Source organism: Homarus americanus, unplaced genomic scaffold (genome assembly GCF_018991925.1).
Source record: "Homarus americanus isolate GMGI-L3 unplaced genomic scaffold, GMGI_Hamer_2.0 scaffold20465, whole genome shotgun sequence".
Classification (NCBI taxonomy): domain Eukaryota; kingdom Metazoa; phylum Arthropoda; class Malacostraca; order Decapoda; family Nephropidae; genus Homarus; species Homarus americanus.
In genome coordinates this window covers 9,335,075-9,360,437 of record NW_024756914.1, presented here as the reverse complement: position 1 = coordinate 9,360,437, position 25,363 = coordinate 9,335,075, and the positions used below count along the sequence as shown (strand labels likewise).

Genomic DNA, 25,363 nt, shown 5'->3' with positions numbered 1-25,363 from the left:
AAACACTGGGTCATGGTAGCTCGTTAACTCAGGGTGTGGTTGTTGTGTTGGCGACAGCTTCTACACCTTAAACACTGGGTCATGCAGCTCGTTAACTCAGGGTGTGGTTGTTGTGTTGGCGACAGCTTTTACACCTTAAACAAATTCACGTCTAGGTGGCCCTCGGGCCGGCCGTCCTCGATACACGTGGAGCAACCATTATGTGTAAGTTTTATATTTATAAGCTTATCTACTTATTTACTTATTGCAGTTGGACTATATTTAGAGAAATGATAGACCTATACAGTCGATAGATAGATAGATAGATAGATAGATAGATAGATAGATAGTCAGTTATCTAAAACTGTGTTGTCCTCCCCAGAGCGCTGTGTTAAGACCAACTCGCCTTGCGGCAGTGAAATCTCCCTCCACTCTGCCAAGTCCGCCGCCTCGGCCAAGTCCAGCGCCTCGGCCAAGTCCAACCAGTCTGCTAAGTCTAACGCTTCGACCAGGTCCAACCTGTCGGCCAAGTCCGCCGCCTCGGCCAAGTCCAGTGCCTCGACCAAGTCCAATGGCTCGGCCAACTCCGACTCCTCGGCCAAATCGACCAGATCCAAGGAGCCGGCCAAGACGGTGCGTAGGTCTCCCAGCGGGTCCTTGGCCTCGTCCAAGCAGTCCCTGAAGAGTACCACGCCCAAGACCACCAAGGCTAAGTCCCCTGTGCCTACCCACGGTGCCCACACGCCCCCACGACGACGCAGTACTGTGTCCAACGGGTCGTCCGCCTCTAGTGCCGAGACCACACTGTATAACGGGTGAGTGAAGCTCTCTCTCTCTTCACTACACACATCTTTAGTTAAGGGTGAAGGAGGCAGGTGAGGGAGGCAGGTGAAGGAGGCAGGTGATGGAGGCAGGTGAGGGAGGCAGGTGAGGGAGGCAGGTGAAGGAGGCAGGTGGGGAGGCAGGTGAAGGAGGCAGGAGGGAGGCAGGGGAGGGAGGCAGGTAGAGGGAGAGCAGGTGAGGGAGGTAAGGAGGCAGGTGATGGGAGGGGCAGGTGAAGTGGAGGGGTAGGTGGGACATACAGGGAGGGAGGCAGGTGAGGGGAGCAGGCAGGAGGTAGGTGCAGGGAGGCAGGTGAGGGAGGCAGGTGGGAGGGGCAGGTGGGGAGGGGAGACAGGGGAGGGAGGTGGGGTAAGGGAGGCAGGTGATGGGAGGCAGGTGAAGGAGGCAGGTGGGAAGTGGAGGGGCAGGAGGGGAGGTAGGTGAGGGGAGGTAGGTGAGGGAGGTGAGGGAGGGGGTGAGGGAGGCAGGGGTGAGGGGAGGTGCAGGGTGAGGGGAGGCAGGTGGGAGGGAGGTAGGGCGGGAGGGGCAGGTGGGGATGGAGACAGGTGAGGGAGGCAGAAGGAGGCAGGTGAGGAGGTGAGGGAGGCAGGTGGGAGGAGACAGGTGAGGGAGGCCGGGTGAAGGAGGCAGGAGGGAGGCAGGTGATGGAGGCAGGTAGGGAGGCAGGGTGAGGGGAGGCAGGTGATGAAGACAGGTGAGAGGGAGGGGCAGGTGAGGGGAGACAGGTGAGGGAGGCAGGAGGTAGGCAGGTGGAGGGAGTGCCGGGTATGGAGGGGCAGAGGAGGCAGGTGGAAGGAGGTGAGGGAGGCAGGTGAGGAGGCAGGTGAGGAGGTAGGACTCCAGGTGGTAGGATACTGTAGTGTATTGACAGGAGGGCCACACTGTTGGTATGATAGGGCCACACTGCTTGTATTACAGGAGGGGCCACACTGGTTGTGTATGACAGTGAACCACAGCTGCTTGTATGACAGTAGGGCCACACTGCTTGTATTACAGGAGGGCCACACTGGTTGTATCACAGGAGGGCCACACTGCTTGTATTACAGGAGGGCCACACTGGTTGTATGACAGGAGGGCCACACTGTATGACAGTAGGGCCACACTGCTTTTATGACAGGAAGGCCACACTAGTTATAAAAGATGTTGGCCATGCTGGTCACATGACGGGTGGGCCACATGACAGGTGGGCCACATGACAGGCAGGCCACATGACAAGTGGACCACATGACAGTTGGGCCACATAACAGGTGGACCACATGACAGGTGGACCACATGACAGGTGGGCCACATAACAGGTGGGCCACATGACAGGTGGGCCACATGACAGGTGGACCACATGACAGGTGGGCCACATGGCAGGTGGGCCACATGACAGGTGGGCCACATGGCAGGTGGGCCACATGACAGGTGGGCCACATGTCAGGTTCGGCCACGACAGGTGGGCCACATGACAGGTGGGCCACATGACAGGTGGGCCACATGACTACTGTACTGATAGCAGAGATAATGTCCCCCTGATAGGTGTCACGCCCTCCTGGTAGGTGTAAGGCGGCCAGGCAGGTGTATACAGGTAAGTGCTGCTCCCGGGTGTAGGTGTAAGGTGGCCAGGCAGGTGTATACAGGTAAGTGCTGCTCCTGGGTGTAGGTGTAAGGTGGCCAGGCAGGTGTATACAGGTAAGTGCTGCTCCTGGGTGTAGGTGTAAGGTGGCCAGGCAGGTGTATACAGGTAAGTGCTGCTCCTGGGTGTAGGTGTAAGGTGGCCAGGCAGGTGTATACAGGTAAGTGCTGCTCCTGGGTGTAGGTGTAAGGCGGCCAGGCAGGTGTATACAGGTAAGTGCTGCTCCTGGGTGTAGGTGTAAGGCGGCCAGGCAGGTGTATACAGGTAAGTGCTGCTCCCGGGTGTAGGTGTAAGGTGGCCAGGTTGCCCTCTTAGTCATCAAGTTACATATATCTGTCTTACCAACCCCCTGATAACAACAGCGCCCTCTGCCATGTGACTGATTATAATGAAAATACATAGTGTACAGTCTCGTGACGCTGACGACATCACGAATTGCTTTCTTACAAAACAGCTGGCCTCCTCCTCCCTCTCGCTCTCTCTCTCTCCCTTTACTTCGTTTCTTCTTCCTTTTAATGTTCCATCTTCTATAAGCTGTGTCTTCTTTATTATTATTATTATTATTATTATTATTATTATTATTATTATTATTATTATTATTATTATTATTACCTTTTATTCTTGTTTCTTTTTACTGTGCCCCTCTCTCCTCCTCTCTCAACAGGAAGGTGACAATTACTCTCACGCCTGTCTCAGTGGTGACTCGTGGCTGACAACATGACGAGGTGGCTCCATTATCCGCGTTCACTATATTTAATTTGTCTGAATAATAATAATAATAATAATAATAATAATAATAATAATAAGATAATAATAATGAAGAAAAAAAAGATTATCCTTTAAACATGCAAGTTAACTATTGGTTTGGTGTGTAGACTATACAGGTATACAATTCAGCATGTGTATCAGACCGACCGCCCAAGTGGTAACGAGCCAATTAGTGGCGAAGAAGATAACAGTAAAAGTTAATGTACATCATAAGTATAATTATTTATATTTATGTAATTGTTTTTTAACTTGTTTGACGCTTTAGTTTAACACACACCCACACACTTGAGTTCGTCCTCGGAAGGGAGTGAGTGAGTCGTCGTTTTCTGTGGTGGTGTTGTCAGTGCTGCCAACTTAGTGGTTTTCCCGCTAATTCTGGAGTTTTGCTTTCAATCTAGCGTGTAGCTGGAACCCTTAGCACATTAGATATTAATTTTGCATAGCGGTTTTCTAGCAGGATGACAGGGCAAATGAGAGGACTATCGGGGACTCCTATTCACTCGAGAAATATCTAAAAATGACAGTAATAATACAAACAGAGAATAACTGGTTGCAAATTTACGCATGAATTGGCCCGTTTTGCTTGGCACTCCCCTGTTCCCTCCCCGTTGGGACGTGTACTAACTCTTCCTCCCCTCCTCCGGCCTGCCTCTCCCACCCCTCCCCCGGCCTGCCTCTCCCACCCCTCCCCCGGCCTGCCTCTCCCACCTCTCCCCCGGCCTGCCTCTCCCACCTATCCCCCGGCCTGCCTCTCCCCCAGCCACGCTCCCCGTGACTCGGTCTGCTGGTGCCATGGTGTAAATTCTGTCAGTATTTCCCAACATCCAAATTATGCAACCTGAAAGCTCATGTCAAAAATGAACTCCAACAAAAAAGTATTTTCTGGTGTCAGAAAACTGACACTAATATTTCTTCCTGTTCGAAAAACTAGTGAAACACAGATGTCTAAAGGGTGAATGATATTGTTGATTGCAGAACACTTCAGTTGCAACGAGTGATCACTTGGAAAATTTATGTAAAAACTACATCAATGATTGCATCGCTGACACAAAATCCAAGATCAAAATTTTGTGGTGTAATTCAAAAGATGTTGCATTCCAATTTCATGTCTGACATAACCCGTGTTGTTGGAGGCAGACCATGCAGTTTACTGACAGATGAATCAGCAGTGTTAACAAATATCTTGGAATAGAAGTAATTTACTATGGCGAAGTGAAGAAGTATTTTCTTGTCAAGTTAGTGGTTTCTAATGGTGTGCCTATCATGTGTTTATGATTTGGTTCTAAATTATTAATATTTCCACATGGGTTATGTGTATAAGGTTACTTGGGTTTTTTTTTCAAAGCGAATAATTTTAATAATTTTTTCTTGTAGTGACGTTTAAAAGAAAATAAATCTAGCGGCTTGGAGGACTAGTCTAGCGGGATTTTTTTTCATGTGGCAACACTGTCAGTATGTTGTCAGGACTCGGCGTCAGTTGTTCATCGATTGTGGTGAAGGAAGGTGTTGGTGTCGACGCTCCTCTGTCTTGGTGATGATTTCAGGTACTTTTGCTATTCCCTGGTATTGGTTAATGTCATTCAGTAATCGAGGGAAGTTGTTATTGTAGTTTAATGAAGGAAAAGCGTCTCTAAGCCGCATCTAGTTGGCGTAAGTTTGTTGTCCAGATTTGTTACCGGTGATTGCGCCATCTTGTTCAATATTGGAAGTAATTTAGCCTTTTTCTCTGTTTAACTTCGTGTAAGACTGTAATATTGTTAATAATTATAATCAGGTTCTTGAGTACTGTGGAGTATGCATATTAAGTTGTTTTAGGTACTTATTGAAGGGAGGTCCTTAACCCGAGCCGCTGCTGCACGGGTTTAATTGTTTGTTCTCTAAACCACCAGTTACCACCTCTGTTTAATACTTGATTGACAAAACTGCTTTTAACTGGTTTAAAATTATGAGAATGTATCATGCTATCAAGTATATACCGTACATATTTTATGATGTGAAAGCCGAGTGAAGTACACATATAATACGTTGGCAACACTGATGCTTTGTTCTTCAGTTTAACGGACGCATTTTATGAAGAAGAGTGTAGATCACCTAAAGATTAGCCCCCCCTAGCTTATTTTCCTTAAATAATTTATTTGTTTTAAATGGACCTAACTAACCTACCTAACTTAAATTACCTACAAGATATTTTTATATGATTTAGGTTAGGTTAGAGGTAAAATGGTAAATTTTTCTCTCCGTTCACTTGTAGCAAGTTAAAAATATATTTTTCTAGTGTATTTGTGTGTGCTGAGACCGAATATGACCTTCCTTTTTGCCGGAAATTAGCCGTTTTTTTAGCGATTTTTTTCGTTTGACGTTTTCCGAGAAAAAAAAAAGTGCGTAAGCGACTAACAAATGCACAATAAAACACTAGAAAAACAATAACCTAACCTGACCTAACTTAACTGACTCTTACCATATGATGGAATCACCTATTTCTTACCTTATTGGCCTGGTTCTTGTTCGTCGTTGCATTCTGGGATTCTTACACAACGTCACATATGTTGGTCTTTGCGATATTTACATTCAGTCTTGCTCTTAGTACACTTTACTGAGGTTGGAAGAACACCATGCGATTGAAAAAATGCTGTAGTTTCTACGTTATTTTTTTTTTCCAAAAACTCTCAATCAGCTCCATATACTTTGTGACACCCGTCGCAGACTTCCATGGTCGGAACTGAACTTGAATTTCAAAATATGAGACCCAAAATAAAATTCGATTTTGATTGGTCCAAATATACTCTGAATTAGCAAAAACGCTTTTGATTGGCCGCGTGACGTGTACGCATGCGTGTCTTGATTTATGAAGGAGACGCGAGACACTCAGTGTTAGGTGAGAGGCAGACGATAATGGCTTAATGTTAATGGAAGAAAATAGAATTTTTTTGGAAAAGCTATCTCTGTTATACATTTCTGCCTGTAATGTAATAGATGAAAATTATCTTATAATTAGACGTCTTATTCGAATATGATAATAGATTAGTGGTAGGAATGAACGGAGCTACAAGAAAATAATACCGGTAAAATTGCAGATTACAGCAACCAAAGAATGAAAAAATATGCTACCTAACTAAACCTAATGTAATATAATAAGTTGATCGGTAATGATGCAGTTTACAGCAACCTTAGAACTCCGGAAATTCACTACATTCAATTGATAGAATTATTTTCTCTATGATCATTTTCTTGTATTACACCTCCGTCACAAATTGATAATAAGGAAGTTATTGAATTTTAAGAATAAAATCAGAGCACCTGTTGGCCCTACACTGTTATTGTCTGTGTTTGTACGTTTGCTTACCTCAACCGCCAAGGGGGGGGGGGGGTGGAGCAGCCAATCAAATCCAATAAAAAAATTTGCAACCTTTGATTCAACCAATTAGCGTTCAATATTCTGCATGGGTGGTAGGGTGCGGGACATTTTTTATCAGTTGCAACATGGAGCCCCAATGTGCTGGGTGCAATTTCGATTATTGGAAGTTTATTGTATTATTTCATTCTAAAAATAAGGAAACCCACGACACATTCTGGTCCCTGACTCAGGCTCGACCCTAATGAGGAGTAAGGTAAGAAATACTGTAATGGCTATTTATATTCTCGTGGAGGCGAGGCTGACCACGTGACTAGGGTTATTACATAGTGCTTGGGGGTCTGGCTAGGGTCACGGGTGGGGGGGGTGTAAGGTTTAGTTTGGTTATATGGTATAAATTAGCAAGCACGGGGTACCGGGAGTACAGAACACGCTGTAATGTGCACATTTACCAAATAATCATAAAAAAATTGTTCTATCTATTGAGTGTGTTGGAATTTTGTGGTTGCTGTTTACTGCAATATTACCAGGTTAGTTTGGTTCATTTTATGAATATTAGTGTAGCAGTGCAGTTTCAAGTACTCTGGCAAGCTCCCAGTTTCACTAAATATAAACATGGCACACTGTTACTGACTTGGAGCAGTGGACCTTTCAGGCAAATGCCTATTTGTGTCGAGGATGTTTTGAGTGAATGTATTTAAAGTCTTAGTTTTAGAACTAAATACTTTCATTTAATGCCGTGTAGCTCAGTCTAATGTTCTAGTTCTCTATTTAACTTGATGAACTTGGCAGTAGAGCTGCCAGTTATACCCAGTGGGCTAACAAAACATACTGTGACCTTACACCTGAACCCCTAGTCAAGATAATTAATTGGTTTAGACAACCTGTCGTCCCACTGACCTCACTTGACTTACCTCAAAACATTTCAGCTTGATGTTGACCATTTACACAAAAGATTTACTGTGTCTGTATTTTGATATTTTAAAGCATTAGTAATAATTTTGTGTACAGTATTTCTTCATTGAGAATGATTAAGACATTAACTGTCAAGTTCAGTGGATTAAATGGGTTACTAGAACACTAGTTTGAGCTACACGGCATCAAATATAAGTACAGCTCCTCCCCAACTTAAGACCACCCGCACTTACGACCTGTCTCGGTCATACCAAAATTTTGTCAAATTACGTATTTTCGAGCACCAACGTCAGTGATTGTTCTGTGTACTGACAAAAATTTTTTTTGTAATTCTCTTTAAAATGGCTGGCAAGCTTAAAAGTGAGAGTTTTGTGGTGCTGAGAAGAAAAAGAGACACCCATTTAGATTTTCTATGTATCTTTTAAGCATTTTTGACTTACGACCATTGCGACTTACGACCTGAATTTGGGTCCCTAACCTCGTCATAAGTCGGGGAGCAGCTGTACTGTTCTATAATATATTTAATTCTCAATTAGGCACTCGCTCAAAACATTGTTGTTGTTTCTTTCCACACTAGCCCACCAGTATTGGATTCTATGTACAATAGTATTTATTTATTCGATTAAATTTTTTTTTTTACATACAGGTAATAATTTATAAATAATTTCCATCATTTGTCAGATTCTTAGTCACTTGGGCAGTTTGTCTGTTCTTTGTTCTACTTTTATCCTCTTATCACTAATCGGCTCATTAGCCACTTGGGCGGTCGGTCACGTCTGTTATGCACATTGGCAAGTAATATTATAGGAAGAAATTGAATTGGCCAGGGAACCCCTGTGATGTATGGGGGTCACACTGGGTCAAACTCAGATATCACATTTTTTCCTGATCCCGGGATGAGAATCCGTAATAGTCTCTCCTCGACTTACGACAACCCTGACATACGACGGCTGTGGTCGTATAAAATATTCTTCACATTACGTATTTTCGAGTCCCGACGTTAGTGATCGCGCTGTGTACAGTACTGACAGAATTTTTGTTTGTAGTTCCCTTTAAAATGGTTGGCAAGCGTAAAAGTGAGAGTTCTCGTGGTGCTGAGAAGAAAAAGAGACACCCATTTTAGAATGTATATGTATTTTTTTCGCCTTTGCGACTTGCGACCAATTCGACTTACGATCTGGTCGTCGGGACGGAACCCCGTCGTAAGTCGAGGAGAGTGATGCTGCTTATTACAGGTAGCTTCTAAATTCATAGCTGCTATAGTTACTGAAAGGTCTTTATTGTATTTCTTACTACAGTAGTGGGTTTATGCAGGTAACCATCAGAGTTACAAAAATGGGGAGTTTTTTTATTCATTACCAAGCAGATATTACAAATGGCCACAGAGCCAAGTTGTAGTTCATTTGGAGTGATGAATGACTCCAACTAATGTACACAAACCACCACTGAATACTTGAGTTTTTCTGACTAAAATCAGACATACAGTACACTTAGGTGACAGTTATTAATTTACTGAAGGTGTGTTGGTAGTGATCTATAGGAGAAAGATATAGTTTGTGATTCATGGGAAGATTTAGACTTTGTCTAATGGGGTCCATCTGACGGCAAGGGGACTCTTGCATAAATTACCTTGAATCTTTGGTTTTATTTTATCAATATTAATTTCGGTTATCCTGGAGCAGATCGCTAGCTCCAGAATGCGTTGTTCAATTTTGTTCATTTTTCCATAGATGTTCTTTGGATGACAGTAAATAATAAAAATAATGCACAGAACCTAAGAGAGCCCGACCTAACACTTAGTGCCCCTGGGACCCTCGGTATATTCATCAGAAGGAACTTGCCTTAATAGAGTTTAGCTATGGTCGCCTGGAGGTGGTGGAACCTGTCTCCTCCTTCAGGGAAGCATTTCTTAAAGAGGGACTTGGCTACATATCCACCGAAGTGTTCCTCATGCCAGCCAAAACGTGGGATATTTGCTCCAACATCCCACCACTGTCATTCGTTGTTCCATGTATGGGCACCAGTATGTGGGTCCATAAAGTTTTCACCGTGATTCATTGTTGAATGCTGGTAGTCATGGGGGTTATGTAACCTTTCCAGCAGTCTTATGCTGTAAAATGGGTCCATGGAAGGGCCCTCTCCTTGATGATCCTGATCAGTCTCTTGTTTCAATCAGTACAGTACAGGGTAAATTTGCACTTGCACATCACACTCTGTTAGAGAGTAAAAAATATATTTTTCTAGTGTCTTTGTGTGTGTTTATACCAAATATGACCTTCATTTCTGTCGGAAATTGGCTAGGTTTTTTTTTTTTTTTTTCGTGGGACGTTTCCTGAAAAAAATAATGGCTAAGCGAATAAAAAACACTAGAAAAACAAAAACCGAACCTTACCTAACCTAACTGACTCTCACCATATGATGGAATCACCTATTTCTTACCTTATTGGCCTGGTTCTTGTTCGTCGTTGCATTCTGAGATTCTTACACAACGCCACATATGTTGCTCTTTGTGATATTTACATTCAGTCTTGCACTTAGGACACTTTACTGAGGTTGGAAGAACACCATGCGATCGAAAAAATGCTATAGTTTCTTCGTTTTTTTCCCCCAAAACTCTCAATCAGCTCCATATACTTAAGTGACACCCGTCGCAGACTTCCATGGTGGGAAGTGAATATGAATTTGGAAATATGAGACCCAAAATAAAAATAAATTTTGATTGGGCCAAAAATACTGCGAATTAAAAAAAAAAAAATTTTAATTGGTTGCCAAAAAAAATGTTTTTGATTGGTCGCGTGACGTGTATGGGAACGCATGCGTGTAATGATTTATTAAGGAGACACGCAGTGTGGGAGTTGAGGTAGGCAATAATGGTGGCAGATTAATGGAAGAAAATAGAGAAAATTTTGGATATGCTATCTCCGTTATTATACATTTGCGATGGTAATGTAATAGATGAAAATGATCTTATAATTAGATGTCTTATTCGAATATGATAATAGATTAGTGGTAGGAATGTGGAATGTGAAAACGCAATAATACCCAGTACAGTCCCAGAACAGCTTTGTTGAACCTCACTGAATCCCGACAGCAAACCACTGGCCAGTAACAGTTATGCCACATCCGTATTTCCTCCTACTGAACTTGGCCTCATTGACCTGACGACTGTACCTGATCCACCCATCTTCCTACAGTTGGAAGTGCAATAAAACCGTAACTTACCTACAAAATAAAACCAGCCAATCCGTCTTTTAATCCTCTTCTACCTCATGACACAAGTGCTCAAATTATTCTATTTGTGTGTGTCCACAGCCTGGTCAAACACATGCAAGTGACATTTTAGTCTTGCCAAACCACGTTCCACTGAAAGCACTTTTCTTGAAACCTCATGCTGTAACTTTCCTTTTTTTGTGCTCCTGGTAATATGTTCAGTTGTTGCACTGGAACACATATTTGTTATTAATACAACGTCCCTGCTGCCTTGAGACGCTGTTGATCCTCGGCAAAGACTGACAGCCTGCGATAACTCGGGGAACAACTGGTGCACGATGCCATAACTGCTACTTAACACACAAGATGGGCAGCCGTGTCCAGCCTTCTCCTTCCTGATGTACAGTAAGAATCATAACTTGCACTAATGTCAACCCAATAAAATTTAAGAATTAAGGAAAGGTATCCAAGCTCCAAGTTTGGGTTTGAATCCCAACCATATGATTCTGTTGCTGTCAGCATGGAAGAGTTTCTGGTAGTACATATTGTGCAGTGCATGAAAAACTAGATGGGATTTGCACAGTAATAGACACCAAATGGCATGGTATTGGTTATAAACAGTTGATCAGAATGTCTTTCTTGAGTATTAGAACCATCCAGTGAGATGCTCTATTGTTTGTTATATATACTCTACCAGCAATTAATGGATTCAGGGGTCTATGGTTTAGGAAATGAACATTGAGATGGCAGGTTGGCGAGGAGAGTACTGTACCTGCAGAATCTGGGGATTTATTTAAATTTTTGGGTAAATATTTACTTTTTGTATAGAAAACACGTAGAGACATCATTTTAGTATCGTAGGATCAGTCTTATTGCCGTGTTTTACCCCGCAATTTCCCTCATCCTTCATGCCCTGCCAATGGGGTTTGTTCAGCTGAGTGCAATAGTCTAGCACTAGCCAGATGAAAATGAGTGATATCTCCGTTAGCTGGAACAATTAGTGCAGGACACTTCCGGGAATGAGAGATTTCTGGGTAACGGAGAAATGTTCTCGGAAGTCCCAGAAATTGCGCTTTACATCTTCTTTCGAACCCAGAAAAATGTCCACCTTTCCCGGAATTTTCCAGGTAACGAAATTTTTTTCTCAATCTCCGGAGAATGCGCCTGATTTTCATCTCTCAAACCCGGAAAAAATTCCCCCAACCCCATGGAATTTTCAAGGTAGTACTGGTAAAAATTTCTTGGAATTTTCCAGAAAATGTGCCCCTCGGAAAATCGTTCAGAAAGCCGGATTTTTTTCCCAAATTCTGGCTTTGGGAACAATTTTCCGAAGAAAATTTTAATTCCGGCTTTCAGAGAGTTGCATTTAAGAGGGATTCTGGCTATTGGAGATATTACCTATGACTGCTGCAAGACCCAGGTGACTCCAGCGACCCTTTGAGCTCGATGGGAGTTGAACAACCCTACGAGCTCTGCGACCCAATTATGATGGCGTTTTGTGACCCTGTATTTAGGAATCACTGATGTAGAGGTTCAAGGAAGTCTTTTATTTTTACAATTCAACTTAAATCTGCTGTATATAGTAATGAAAAACTTTCAAGTTTATATTCTTTGGCTGTACAGCACAGTATTGGGTTTCTGTTGTGTGTTGTCAGAAATTATTTAACCTTTTATTTGACAGCCTGATTGTCTACAGATGCATTGCTGCCTCTCCTTGGAAGTTTGTTAACTAATTTGACAAAACTTAGTCATATTTGCTGTGTTATCTCGGGCCGCTTGCACCGTCTCCCTCCACAGTACAGTTGTTATATTTCACGTTATTTCTTTACAGGATGGCAAACATTGAGCTGCATAACTCCTCCTCCTCATCCCGGCGGACAACCCCCCCTCGGCAGACGCCCCCCTGGCAGAACCCCTCCCGTAACTCTGGCTGTGGCACCCCAACTGGAGCCAACACTCCTCGGCACATGTCGGCTAAAAAGTCTCTTCCGGTGTTTAACTCCTACATGAGTCTTTTCCAAGTGCAGGAGAAGCTTAAGAAAGGAGAAGTTATTGAGGTAACATTATTAAGTTATTGTAGTGCTGTAAACTTTAGTTTGAAAACTACCTGCTGTACAGTACAGGTGCTTCTCTACTTACGAACGAGTTACGTTCCTGAGGCTTGTTTGTACGTCAACTTTACTCTTGTAGACACCAAACATATTGTAAAAAATGAGAAGATTATGGATATTTAGTACAGCTATACCCTTTAATACAGCCTTAAAACCTGGCTCACTCTTCTCCTCTTCAGTAATGTTTGTTCTATCTGGAATTTTCTTCAAAATAATCCAGTCTCATCCACATTAAACACCTGTTCTGGCAGGTAACCCCCTCAGTGATGATGTTTGTATCTCTGAAAGTTTGTAAGTTGATCGTTCTTAAGTAGAGGAGCACCTGTACTGTATCTTTAAATTATAAATACTATTATATTTAAAGCATACTATACAGTACTATAAAACATCTTGCAATACTATATATACAACATTCTGTTTAATAACTTTGATAAACTTCATTATAACTATGTACTGTATCCTTTAATCTGCAGTTAGTAGCATGTTAATGAGAAGATAATGAAAATTGCCACCATTTTGAACTTTGTGCCTGGTAACAGTGATTGAGTTGCTTTGCATCAGTGTTCCTAAGATAAGACTGTGAAGTAACATGAGATAATACATTTGAATAATAATGAACAGTACCATACAGCCAAAATCACATAATTGCTCCATGGAGAAGAAATACGGGTATTGAGAATTTCTGTTCACGTGTATATATACTGTAGTGTAGTGTATTATTCTGACTACCTGTATACCGTAGTAGGTTTTATTTATTATGAATACTTTATTTGGGTAAAAGCACCAGTGTTTGTCAGCAGCCATCAAACAGTATAGTTGAGAGGTGAAGCTTGGCAGCCACTGTGTGGTCTCCCGGCTCTCACCAAGATGACCTTATGTTTCTGGTCAATGTTTCACTCACTAAAGTACTGTCGACTGTGCTCTTTGCAGCTGTCCATTATACCTTGTATTAGAATGCCGTTTATACAAGGTAATTCATTATTATACTTAATTGCCAACATATCTATCAGTAGCTGCTGTATAATCCAAGGCATTGGTCTTTATGGGCTGCAAGACAAAATAATAACTCACTTTTTATAAGAGGTGTTCTTGTATAATGAACAGATCAATGGTGCCCGACTTAATTACTTTAGTGAGTGTTCATAAGACCTTGCCCGAAGGCTTAAGACCTGACATTGTGCGAGCAGTGAGCTGCCTGGTCGTGTCACACTGCTCGAGAGGACAGTGTGTTTGTACAGTAGAGATATTCAGTGTTCTCATTGTCATGATCAACCCTTAAGCTGGTGGCAGTACCCACCACCCAGGGGTAAATCAAGAAGAATTAACTTTTCCAAAAATATTTTTTAACCTTTTGAAATGATAAAACAATAGAAAAATAAGTAACAAAAACTATATATTGACCCTCTAGAAACTTCCCCAGCTGCCCGGAGGGAGGGAAGATGGGGGGAAATAAGGAGACAGTGTTGGTTTGACAGCTGACGCTCGTGGTCCCTCGGCACTTAGCAGCTATTTTTAGCTCGCCTTTGTGTCTGAGGTGGCCAGTTATGTATATTTTTACTGATCTTAATTAATACTTATTTGCTATAAATAATTCATTTAGAATATTTTATTTGTAATACTTTTCATTAAAAGTGCTTGGCAACAATCACCAGTTGGTCATCAGGTTGTCTGGCTGTCCTTGTGTTTGGTAGAGCAAGTAATGCATAAAATATTAATACAGTAATTCCACAAATAAATACATTTATAACATAATCATAGCATTATTTTCCAGTAATACTACACTACAATACAACTACACTACTTTAGCAATATTACTTTGATACAACATGATAAAATGGACAAACAATGGAAATGAAACAAACAAAAGTAGGTAATTATGTTCAGGAAGCTTCCCTGTGGCCGAGGTGTGGCGTGACAGGCAAATAGTCACGCAGGAACCCAATAACCCGCGCTGGGCATTTAAACTGGCGGGAAAAGGTGCGCTCTCTGGAACATCACCCAGGGGCCTTAGTGTTAATCTTCTACTGTGAGGTTTCAATGTTCTCATTTATCTGGTACAGTGTTACATAATTTCTTCAGTATACAGTTTACTGTACCGTATATATAATACAATAATAGAAATGATTTCCATTAATTAGAGTATTTATGTTACAGGGTGTGTTGAGAATCAACCCCAAGAACTATGAAGATGCGTATATCAGCGCGCCGGTAATTCTCGGTATCACCCGTTACATTCTCGTTGTACTGTTGTAGCCAGTACTGTGCCATACTTACCTTTAATACTTATATTATTAGCTACATGTGTTATTTTTTACCTATATTGTTTTATATCAGACAATAATAATATCACGTTATAATTGGGTACATGTATACACCACTGCATCTCATAGTAAAGTAGAGAAGACAGTGATATAAGTTGAATCAGTTACCACCTCCAGCCTCATAATGTAAACATTTATATAGTAAAGACAGGATGTAAGCTGTGCACCAAATATCTCTCATGTATATTTCACTCTTATAGTTCATTTTTTGTTTTGTCATGAGTAAGTTTGCTTCAGGAAAATGTGTTAATGAACTGATTCAAACTTGTAGTCTTATTGTGGATAATAATTACTGTGCAATATTGTTTTTGTTTTTTTCTAGATCAATTGGCACTATTGATCTTAGGGACTGTTGCCTTAACACATAATAGCACTGTTAATTATGTATCAGGTGTATATATATATAGTAGATGTACACCAACATCATCATAACACCAGAACAACAACCTTATTTAACTTTTGTTTGTATTTATTTAGATTCTTAAGTACAGTATTTATATTTATGTAGGTAGAACTGATACCCACAGTGTTATCAATATATTGTAAAATTGACACCAGCTCATCTGGTATATGTATACAGTTTAAATAAGAATTGTTATTGTGGCTTCAGAAAAAGAGGTTTGGATCAAGTGTGGGGAGAAAAGAGAGTATGAATGTTTGATAATTAATGATGTATATAGAGAGAAATGAAAGGAAAGACAGTAACAAAAAATATGGAGGAGAATTACTGTATAGCTTGGGCTGGTTGTAGAGTATGAGAGCAGAGTAGATGGGGCCCGGAGGTGGATATAGGAGTGAACCAGATGTCAGTCGGGTACAGTCTCTCCCCTAAGGCGGGTCGGACATACTGAGAGAATGAAGAGTGAATGGATGGTAGTAGGAAGGGACACACACACACACACACACACACACATGCATACATGTGTGTGTGTGTGTGTGTGTCTTGAACCCTTTTGTAGCCTCATTACTTATGTGTTTGTTTCATCACCATTAAGGACGGGGGGATGGACATCTATATTGGCGGGGTACTTGACCGAAACGCTGCCCTGCAAGGAGATGTGGTCGCGGTGGAAATTAACCCCCTCGACCAGTGGAAGGTACGGTGACTCACAACGCTGTTTATACCTTGTGAATTCCCAGAGTAAAATTGTTTTATATATTATTATTACATGGAAAAAGTTATAAATTGATTTGGAAATATATTGAAATGGTTTCCATGAGAAATTGTCCCATTTTAGTGAGCCAAATTTGTCTATATGTCAACTTTTTTTTCTTCTGCAGGTGCTGTATGATATATTAGATGAATACCTAGATGATCATGGAGAAGAAAAGAATATTGTATATACATCGCTGGAGTCCACTATAACTGCTTCAGTCGCCAACACTGCTTCTTCGTATAATAATCCTTTATCTATTAACACTAACGTCGGGCATAGCGGCAAGAAGAAAGAGAAAGGTGATGGAACTAATACACAAACTGTGGTAAAGGTTGAAGGTGGTCATCTTGAACAGTGTGAGAGTGATGTGGTGGTGGAGGAGGAGGAGGAGGAAGACTTGGAGCCAAAAGACAGTACAGAAGGGATTAAAGAAAAGAATAAAATCAGGAAGAAAAGAAGGGGAGGACGGGGGAAGAAAGGAAGGAGGAAACTGGATGGTGGTGAATTTGGTGCTAAAACTTGGTTGGACGCGCACGAAACACGCACCCAAGTTAAGACGGCTGTACCGGCACTTCTCGACGTTGAAGAGGAACAGGAATTGGCCTGTGACACTACAGAATTGGTTATACACTTGCAGGAGAAACCGGTCGAGGTCGCCGATGAAATTTTGCTCCTACCAACAAGGCAAGATCTGAGCAGCTTTCACCAGTGCGAGTCTGATGCCGACGACCACTCTGCGGTTGTCATCGTCCCACCAGACCAACTCAGCGAGTGCGAGTTTACCGACGACGAGAGCGGATGTAGTGAAATTCTCGACTACGACAGGGCGCGTGAGGATCAGAGTTTCATCCAGGCTCAGTGGGAAGCGTTTCAAAAGGAACAAGAACAGGAGAAGAAACAGAGGGAGACAGAGCGGGGCGATGGTCCGCCAGGGATGGGAGCAGTGTCGGTTGTGACCGTAAAGTCTGAGCAATTAGACCCTCGCCTTGGAACTGGTGATGATAAAATCAAGAAAATTACGGACCTTGATATGCTAGGATTCCTGAAGGAGGGATCTGAGTGTGTTGATACAAAATTTAGTGATTCAAATCCAGTAAAGGAGGGGGAGGAGGTGTTGAGTGCCAATGTTGTAAATAGTGTGATTAAAGGTGACCAGAATATAAGTAATTCTAGGGAAGGTGTTAATATAACTCTAAAGACAGAATCCTTACAGGGTGATGGGACAAACCTAAGTGAAAAGAAGAAGTTACCAACAACTAGGGAAGATAAGCTTACCCCTACTGCTGAGAGTGAAGATCAGGAGATAGCTGTGGGGTTGGAACAAATGAAACTAAAAAATGAGTGTAATTCAACTGTGCTTGATTGTAAGCCAACTCAGTCATGCGACTTTAAGAAAAGTTCTGTTGGCAGAAAGGGTAAATCCTGTGTTTCAGATCGACTTTTGTCATCTTTACCTAAAGTTACAAGTCCAGGAAAATCCACAAATACCTCAGAAACTGGACCCATTTCCATCGTGTCACCAAACCCAGTACTAGGCAGGCAGAATGAAGACTGTAGGGACTATCCTGAACACAACTACGATGTGAACTCTTACTGCGAGTCCCCAGATAAATACAACGACAATCTTGGGATACAACCATGGAGTGGGAAGACAAATCCTGAACCAACTTCTTATAATTCACACAACAAAAACTTAGTGGCAAAGAAACAAGAAGGTGCACAAGGATTTAAACAGAAATTTAAGTCAAGAAGTATGACGGGTCAATTAAGTGCATCAAAAGACAGAAAGGAACCAACTGTGTTGCAAGTGCAGAGACTCAACAACTGGGACAAGTTTGTTCAGCGCACAGCCCACGTCGTCCACATACTGGAGAGAAAACACACGCAGATGAGTGCAGGAACGCTGAAGCTTTTTGGGGACAAGAACCCAAACTTTGCGTTCTTCATGCCTACTGATCACCGTGTTCCTCGCATGAAGGTACCCATGAGACAGTGTCCACCCGATTTTTATGCCAGACATCAAGATTACCAGCGGAGAATATTTTTGTGTAAGATTGCTCAGTGGAGGGAGCCCAAATTTGCATTAGGGTATGTATAAATATGAATTTATGTTATATTGGAACTAATTTACAAAATTTATCTTCATTAGTTAGTAAATTCTTAGTTATTACCATGCAGTTCTAACATCATATAGAGCCATGCACTTATCCAGACCACTAAGCACTCTTTCAAGTTTGTTGGTATCTTAACATACACTCTTCTTGTATGTCCTCTGATGCCAATATAGTAAAAAGTGTTGCCTCTGTTATTTCTTCACTTCTTGCTTTTAATTGAACTGATAGCATCCTTCTCAATAAAACTACTACGTGGCTTATGCTAACACCTCGTTATTTGTCATTGAGTGACGGTGGCAGTTTCACGAATTATCTGGAGAAGTATTAGCGAGCTTTCGCTTCTTGACATGGCAGAGTGATTCTCTGAGCATACCGTAGCGAGTAACATCCTATCTCTGCCCAGGTGTGGGATCGAATCTGACTCAAAAACTTATGAAATCCGGTGCCTAGACATTCACTTAAGCAGAAAAACGGTGTTTGGTAAGGGTAATGAGAACTTTGTCATTGAGTAAGCCTGCTTTGTTTGGTGTTCATTGTACACAGTCTAGTTTTGCATATTAGTTTACTGTACAGTATAAATCACCAACGTTAAAGAAGATATATAATTCATTAAAGCTGACACTGAAGACTAAATGAGGATTTACACTAATTTGGTATTGTTGTCCAGATTATAATTGTATTGGAACAGGAATGTGAGTGTGTGTGGTGCTTCTGTTGGTACCTGATGGTGTCAAACTTTCTTGTGTTGGGGGAATGAATGGTAATGTTTGATGAACTGAGGTAATAGTTTGAAACATTTTCTCTGGTGATGGAAGACTTGTTAAAGTTGTGGCTGTTCAAAGAATGTTGCTTTATTATTGTGTGGCAGAAGAACGTGTTGCTGGCCTTGAGCCTAAATGCCCGGCCAGCAGCAGGATTTTTGCTGTTGCTAGAAATAACAACGGTGCGGCGGGTTATCTTTGCTGGCCGGTATTTCTATTTATTTGTCACTTTAAAACTTCTTTAGTACTGTATTAATAAATAGTTATTCAGCCAGCCGCCGCCACTTAAACAAACTTCACCCGTTGTCTTTTCTTTAGCTTTTACAGACGCTTCACTTGATTTAGCAATTGAAGAACTATAGCACAATCCTGCAAGGCCTCAACTGTAGTAATGGGATCCATGGCGAACCTCGTCTGGATGCTCTGTTGTTGCTTTCGTTGTGTTGGGCAGACGCGCCAACAAAACATCCCATTGTGACTCAAAACGTCTGTTTTGCTAGCTGGTGGACCGTGTTTGCCAAACATGTTTGGAGGAAAGTGCCCAGTGTGCTGCTGCCTAATGTCACTAAGCTTTAGGATGATGTGTAAGGGGAGGTGTTAGCAGTAGAGCCTAAGACTTGCTACACCTGTTGATGGGCAGACCAGAAAGTAATACACCAGGGGGGAATTTCTCCCCTCAGGTTTTCAGGGGGGGGGAAACTGATACTAATATGGAAAAAATAAATGATTTTCAGTATTATATGCATATTATTTGGAATGCACTTTTTGAGGCAGACAATCTTGGAAAGGAGGGGGCAATGACATTCTGACATGGTGAAAGGGGTGAATGGGGCAAACAAGGTTGAGAACCACTGTAATAGACCATAAACTTAGGTGCCTTAAAAGTCTTTTGGCACACTTGTTAAGGGCTTGCTGCTAGTGTAGGAAGGTCGGCTTATTTTGTTCTAATTATTATGCATTTGTTTTAATTGAAAATTTAATTGAAACATTGCAAATACAATTTTAATTTCAAATTAAGAGGATTCATGAAATGGCACGGTTTTTTGAATATCTTAGGAGAAACACAAGGCATTATTATACACTACTAACATTTAACCACTCGTCTAAATATAATTGACTGGCATTAGTCAAATGAAATTTTAAGAGTGGAGTCCCGTAGAGAAGGGGTTAAGACCCAAACTCCTTGTTATATAGGAAGGTCGTACAAACATACTCTTCCAGTTCCCCAAGGATGGAATACTGTACAATAATGACACCTGAAATGAATATTTTGGCTGTAACTCAAGTACTGTATAAGGGAAGCACCGGCTGAGTGAATAGCCTAATGTTATGACTCAGGGCACTTTAATCCACCCAGCTGTAGTAAATACAGTACAGTGAAGGCTGGTCACACTGACCTGTTGTGCACCAAAGGTCTAATAAATAGTAAGTTGTATCCAAACTATTCCTAATGGGCTATTGGGAACCACTTCTCACATTTGAACTTGTGTATATATAGAGAGAGAAGTAAGTAGAACATGTTTGCAAATATTCAGACAGTGGAGATGGGTGATACTGTACAGTGACCCCTCGTTTAATGAACGCCTCGGTTGACGAACTGCCTTCCATAAGGATCTTCAATTCGGTTAACGAATTTCTTACGAACCGACCTCAACATGTTTTCGCTTGCACTGACCGGGCAACCAGCTTTAGTATCAGTCTGCCAATACATTAATCGGTTCTAGGGCTTAAATTCCTTACTATTTTAGTAAATATCAAGAAGTTTATACTATTCAATAATTTTAAAAGTTTAATATTCAATTTTTTAGTCATTTTAACAATTATTGAACATAATTGAAGGTAAAGTGACTAGTTTAATGCGCGGCATCCAGCCTCTTAACACAGCAAACAGGCATTAGTCTCTCTCTCTTTTCACTGGAGGTAACATCTTGCTTGAGACTCTTCAACTAAACGCTTTATTTCTGTGTTTCCAAGCAAATTATTGGTCATTTTGAAATATATTTTACATATTGACAATATATAATGCAGTGCAGTGTTGATTTAAAGAAAATAATCTTGAATTACACCAAGAGAGCTAAAATTTATGGGTGAAATGGCGCCATGGGGTGACTTCTCTTCCACCCCAATGCCTTCTCTTCTTCCTTCTCCTCCACCTCCATTCTAAATCCCATCATCATCATCCAGGAGCCTTCTACATACACACCTCAAAGTAAGTGAACTTTTCTACCATTTTTGTTGAATTTAGGAAATTTTCGATGAGCTGGAACCAATTACCCAAAAACCCATTGAAACAATGGTTTCGGTTAACGAACGACATTCTGGAACGGATTGAGTTCGTTAACCGAGTGGTCACTGTATTTGGTACAGTCACCCAAAAAAGTCCTGTCGCGTTTCACCCTGAACCATGAACCCCAAGATTCAGACTCTTGAATCCGAAGCATTTACGGACAGAATAAATTATCAGTGTCTACTGCTTCGGGTTCATGGTTCAGGATGAGAGGCGACAGGACATTTTTGGGTGACTGTACATTACTTTGCTGCTTTCTAGGTGGTGCAGTATTGTGTATACATGATGCATCAGTGAAGTACAGTCGGTGTCAGGAATTATTTAAGCTAACTATCTAATAGGTACTTATGTCCACTAGTAAAATTGACTTGAAACAACACTGCCTTGAATGGTTTAAATACAGTGTTTATTGTTGTCAATAGTTTATGTACAGTGTACTGTATATACAAACAGTTATTGGTCATTACAGCACAGTCATTCCTCACATAACATGGTAGATGTTCTTCAAAAGTCCCAAATCTAGTAATATGTTAACCCTCTCATGCATGTTCACTTCATATGATAAGACCAACTATACGCTGATGCAGGTTGAGTTGTCGGACTTTAAATTAAGTTTTCAACAGTAATTGCATGAAATTTTGATGAGTCATAGTAGCAAGTAAGTTCGATCAAATAAACTAATTGGCAACTTTTGAGGCCCATAGGAAAGGACGACCGGAACAATAAATGTGCAGTATTTTCTCAGCAGTCAGACCGCAAGTGTAAACGGCGTCCATATAAACCTCCATAACTCCGTGCGGGCTGCCTCAACTCCTTTTACTCTACTCCCTGAAATTAATTTATTTTTAATGTTAGTTAAGTGATGGTTGTGTGATGTAATATTTTTTATATGTATAGTATATATTTACAGGGAAAGTGTTTAGTTTGAGAAAGCCATTACCGTATCAGGCTATACAACTTTTTTTATAGTGACAGTCTCTCGGAGAGGATGATTTTCAAGGTTTGGGTGAATTTTATCAGTACCATTCTCTTTGTTCGTGTTGACTGCAATATAATTTCTAGCGATATAAAACATAGGTATAGAAAGTAATAGAAAAAAGATAAAAAAGTTGTTTATCATTTGATTTTTTATTTCTCTAATTAATGATCGTCAACAACTGACAACTACATTGGAAAGCTCACCAAATTTATCTTCTAGCATTGTATAGTACAGTACTTAAAAGGTGGCTCAGACAGTTTTGAGTTGTGAACGTATTGGTGTGTATTTTTTGTTTCTTATAAGAAGTTTATCAGAACAGACGAAAAGTAGCTACCGGGTATAAAGTATTTTCTCAATTTAATGAACTAATTAGAGCCGACCTTTTCCGCTAAATCAAATTTCCGCTATTTTCGCTCGATTTAGCAAAGTACTTCGCTAAATTGAGCGTGATTCCGTTAAATTCCACGCCAAATGCGCTGCATGGCGTGTGGGGTTTGTTTACATCCGCTCAGTCTGTGTCCAGTCGCCACTGCGGGTGTTGTTCACTGCTTCCTTTTGGTCAACTACCTACTGTGCTTAGCTGAAAGTCTCTCGGAATGGAAGTGGTGTTGGGGAGAAAGTCAAAAGAGTGCAGCTATCAATTGGTAAAAAAGTTTGGAAATTATAGAAAAATTTGAAATCGAACACTGAACACCCTAGTTTAAGGTAAACCATGAATAATGTTCATATGTACACACCATGCGTCTGAGGTGTCTCCGTAGGAGTGAGCGTTTTAACGTAATTTAGATTTTGTGAACCAGTTCACCAAATTGAGCGAAAAATAACGGAAAAAATTCCTTCCACTAAATTGAAAGTTTTTTATGTCAGATTCCGTTAAATCAAAAGTATACTGTACTTGTATTTTTTCTCGTGTTGCAAAGCAATCGGTTACGAAGCCAAAAGTGTTTGGTTTATGCCGATAAAAACATGTTTTAGGGGGAAGATTGATACAGCAAAACAAGTATTCACCGTGCACTGTCTCCCCTGCATTATATTTCAAAGTCATTGTTTTCGTCACGTTTCAGCAAAACTACTATTTATTTCCGAGAATATATTCATTCAGGCACAGTTAAGGTAAAATATACATGTGATGTAACAGTTTTTTAACTGAAAACGATTCGAGAAACACGTGTACCCTCTAGCTGATTGATACTCAACAGCTGGTGGTGCGTCATGCGTCGTTGTAAACAATAGGAGGTTGAAGTAGATTACCGGGTATTATATTAAGTGTGAAATATCGAAAAGGTTTTTATTACCGGTATTTTTTGTAGATCAATGAGAACTGTGATACCGTATATATGATATGATAAGTTAGCCTGTGCTAAGAACTTCAACATAGACTACTGAAAGCACGTTGTAAGGTAATTTAGCCTATTGTAAGTTGGTGAGCTTCATTTGCTGAAGGAACTGCACAACTTTTCATTACTAATTGGTACATATTTTACGTTTCCATTGTTTACTGGCAGTAAATGGTAAATATTTTTCATGTCTGAAGCTAAAAGTTGCTTCCCCCCCCAACACTAGTGGTGGAGATGTTACATTTAACCAAAAAGACACTGGTGTTTTATCCCAGCAGTGGGTGGACCAGCATTTTAGCTTAAGGTCCGCGTAGGTAATATTCCTACAAATCTAAAAAAAAAAAAAAATTAGTTCAGATTTTGTCCGAATTATCCGAAATCCGGATTAAAGGGGTCCGAATTAACGAGGGTCGACTGTACCTCGCCTTTCTCAACCCCGCTTATTCTCGGTAGATTTTAACACCCCTATTTGATATTTGCAAAGGTTTTTTAGGGGGTTCGGGATTGATGGTTAATCCGAAAGTCGGTTAATCGAGGTTTTACTGTATATAGAGCAAAATATGTGGTGAAAGTTGCCGGCTGGGAACGCATCCCCTCTCTCATTTACATTAATTCTTATGGGAATAATTGCCCCAATATTTCCAATGACATTTAGGAATGCATCCCTTGCTATAATTGAGGTATTCCTGTATGCAGTACAGTACGTGTAGCTGTATAAGACATGGATGTGTACAGTATAGTAATTGTAACAAGACGTATAAATTAGTTTTTAAAATTTTAATTGAAAAATGTGGTGTGTAATAGTGAGTTGGTAATACAAGTGTTTAGTTTGATCACCTTGCCAGGAGAGTTTTGTGATGCATCATACCTAACTTTACCTTCTGTGTGGGAACAGTACAGAGGTGTCCAACAATAGTTTTCATGCTCTATTAAAGTCGTATTATTTGTTGCACACACAAGAAAAATGTAATGAATATATTTGTGGCTTAAGTGTAGTTTTGGTCAAACATAAATATTGAAATAGAAAGTTGTTAGGCTAAACTCTGTTCCTTTACAATTTTATTTGCTCTTGGTTAAGGAAGCATTTTGATTTCACACCTTTCCATCCAATTTTTCTTGTTACAAGAAATTACTGGAATCTCTCACTTGAACTTCTATTATAGTGATAATTTGCATGAGTACTTTATTAATGACAGTTGGAACCCAAGTATGTGTGTGTCTGACCCTAGTGTGAACCCTAGTGTTTGCCAGGTGAGTGTTGGTCACTTGTTTTATTAGAGGAAAATGGTTAAGAATGAAAGTTTTCTTGTGACATGATTCTTACCATAACTTGTGGTAACACCTGTCATAACTGGAGGGTCGTTTGTGATGTTCAGTTTTTATCTTGGGTGCCAGGAGGTGTGCTGGTACTAACGGTGAGCTCCACCCTGGACTGTGTGATCCACTTATACTAAATAGACTTAAATTTAGTTCCACCAGCAGCTCCATTTGAGAATAGACTGAAAGAAATTTATTCTGACGTTTGTATTTTATCTGTACCCTTGTGCAGTAATGGAGTCGGTTTTGTTTTGTTTTTCAACTGTATTCTCGTCTTTTTCTGTTGCTCTGACA

At 40.9% G+C, this 25,363-nt stretch overlaps 1 protein-coding gene across 1 annotated transcript in view; it reads left to right on the top strand.

Moving 5' to 3' along the window:
• Positions 1-361: 361 nt before the first annotated feature.
• The window catches only part of LOC121857074 (DIS3-like exonuclease 2), a gene marked incomplete at its 5' end in the record, with an annotated part of 36,334 nt that continues 11,332 nt past the window's right edge, over positions 362-25,363 (top strand). Inside the window, 5 exon segments of the mRNA XM_042352926.1 lie at positions 362-794; positions 12,517-12,742; positions 14,951-15,004; positions 16,113-16,214; positions 16,399-18,362. Of these exon segments, the coding sequence (XP_042208860.1) occupies positions 362-794; positions 12,517-12,742; positions 14,951-15,004; positions 16,113-16,214; positions 16,399-18,362 (2,779 nt within the window).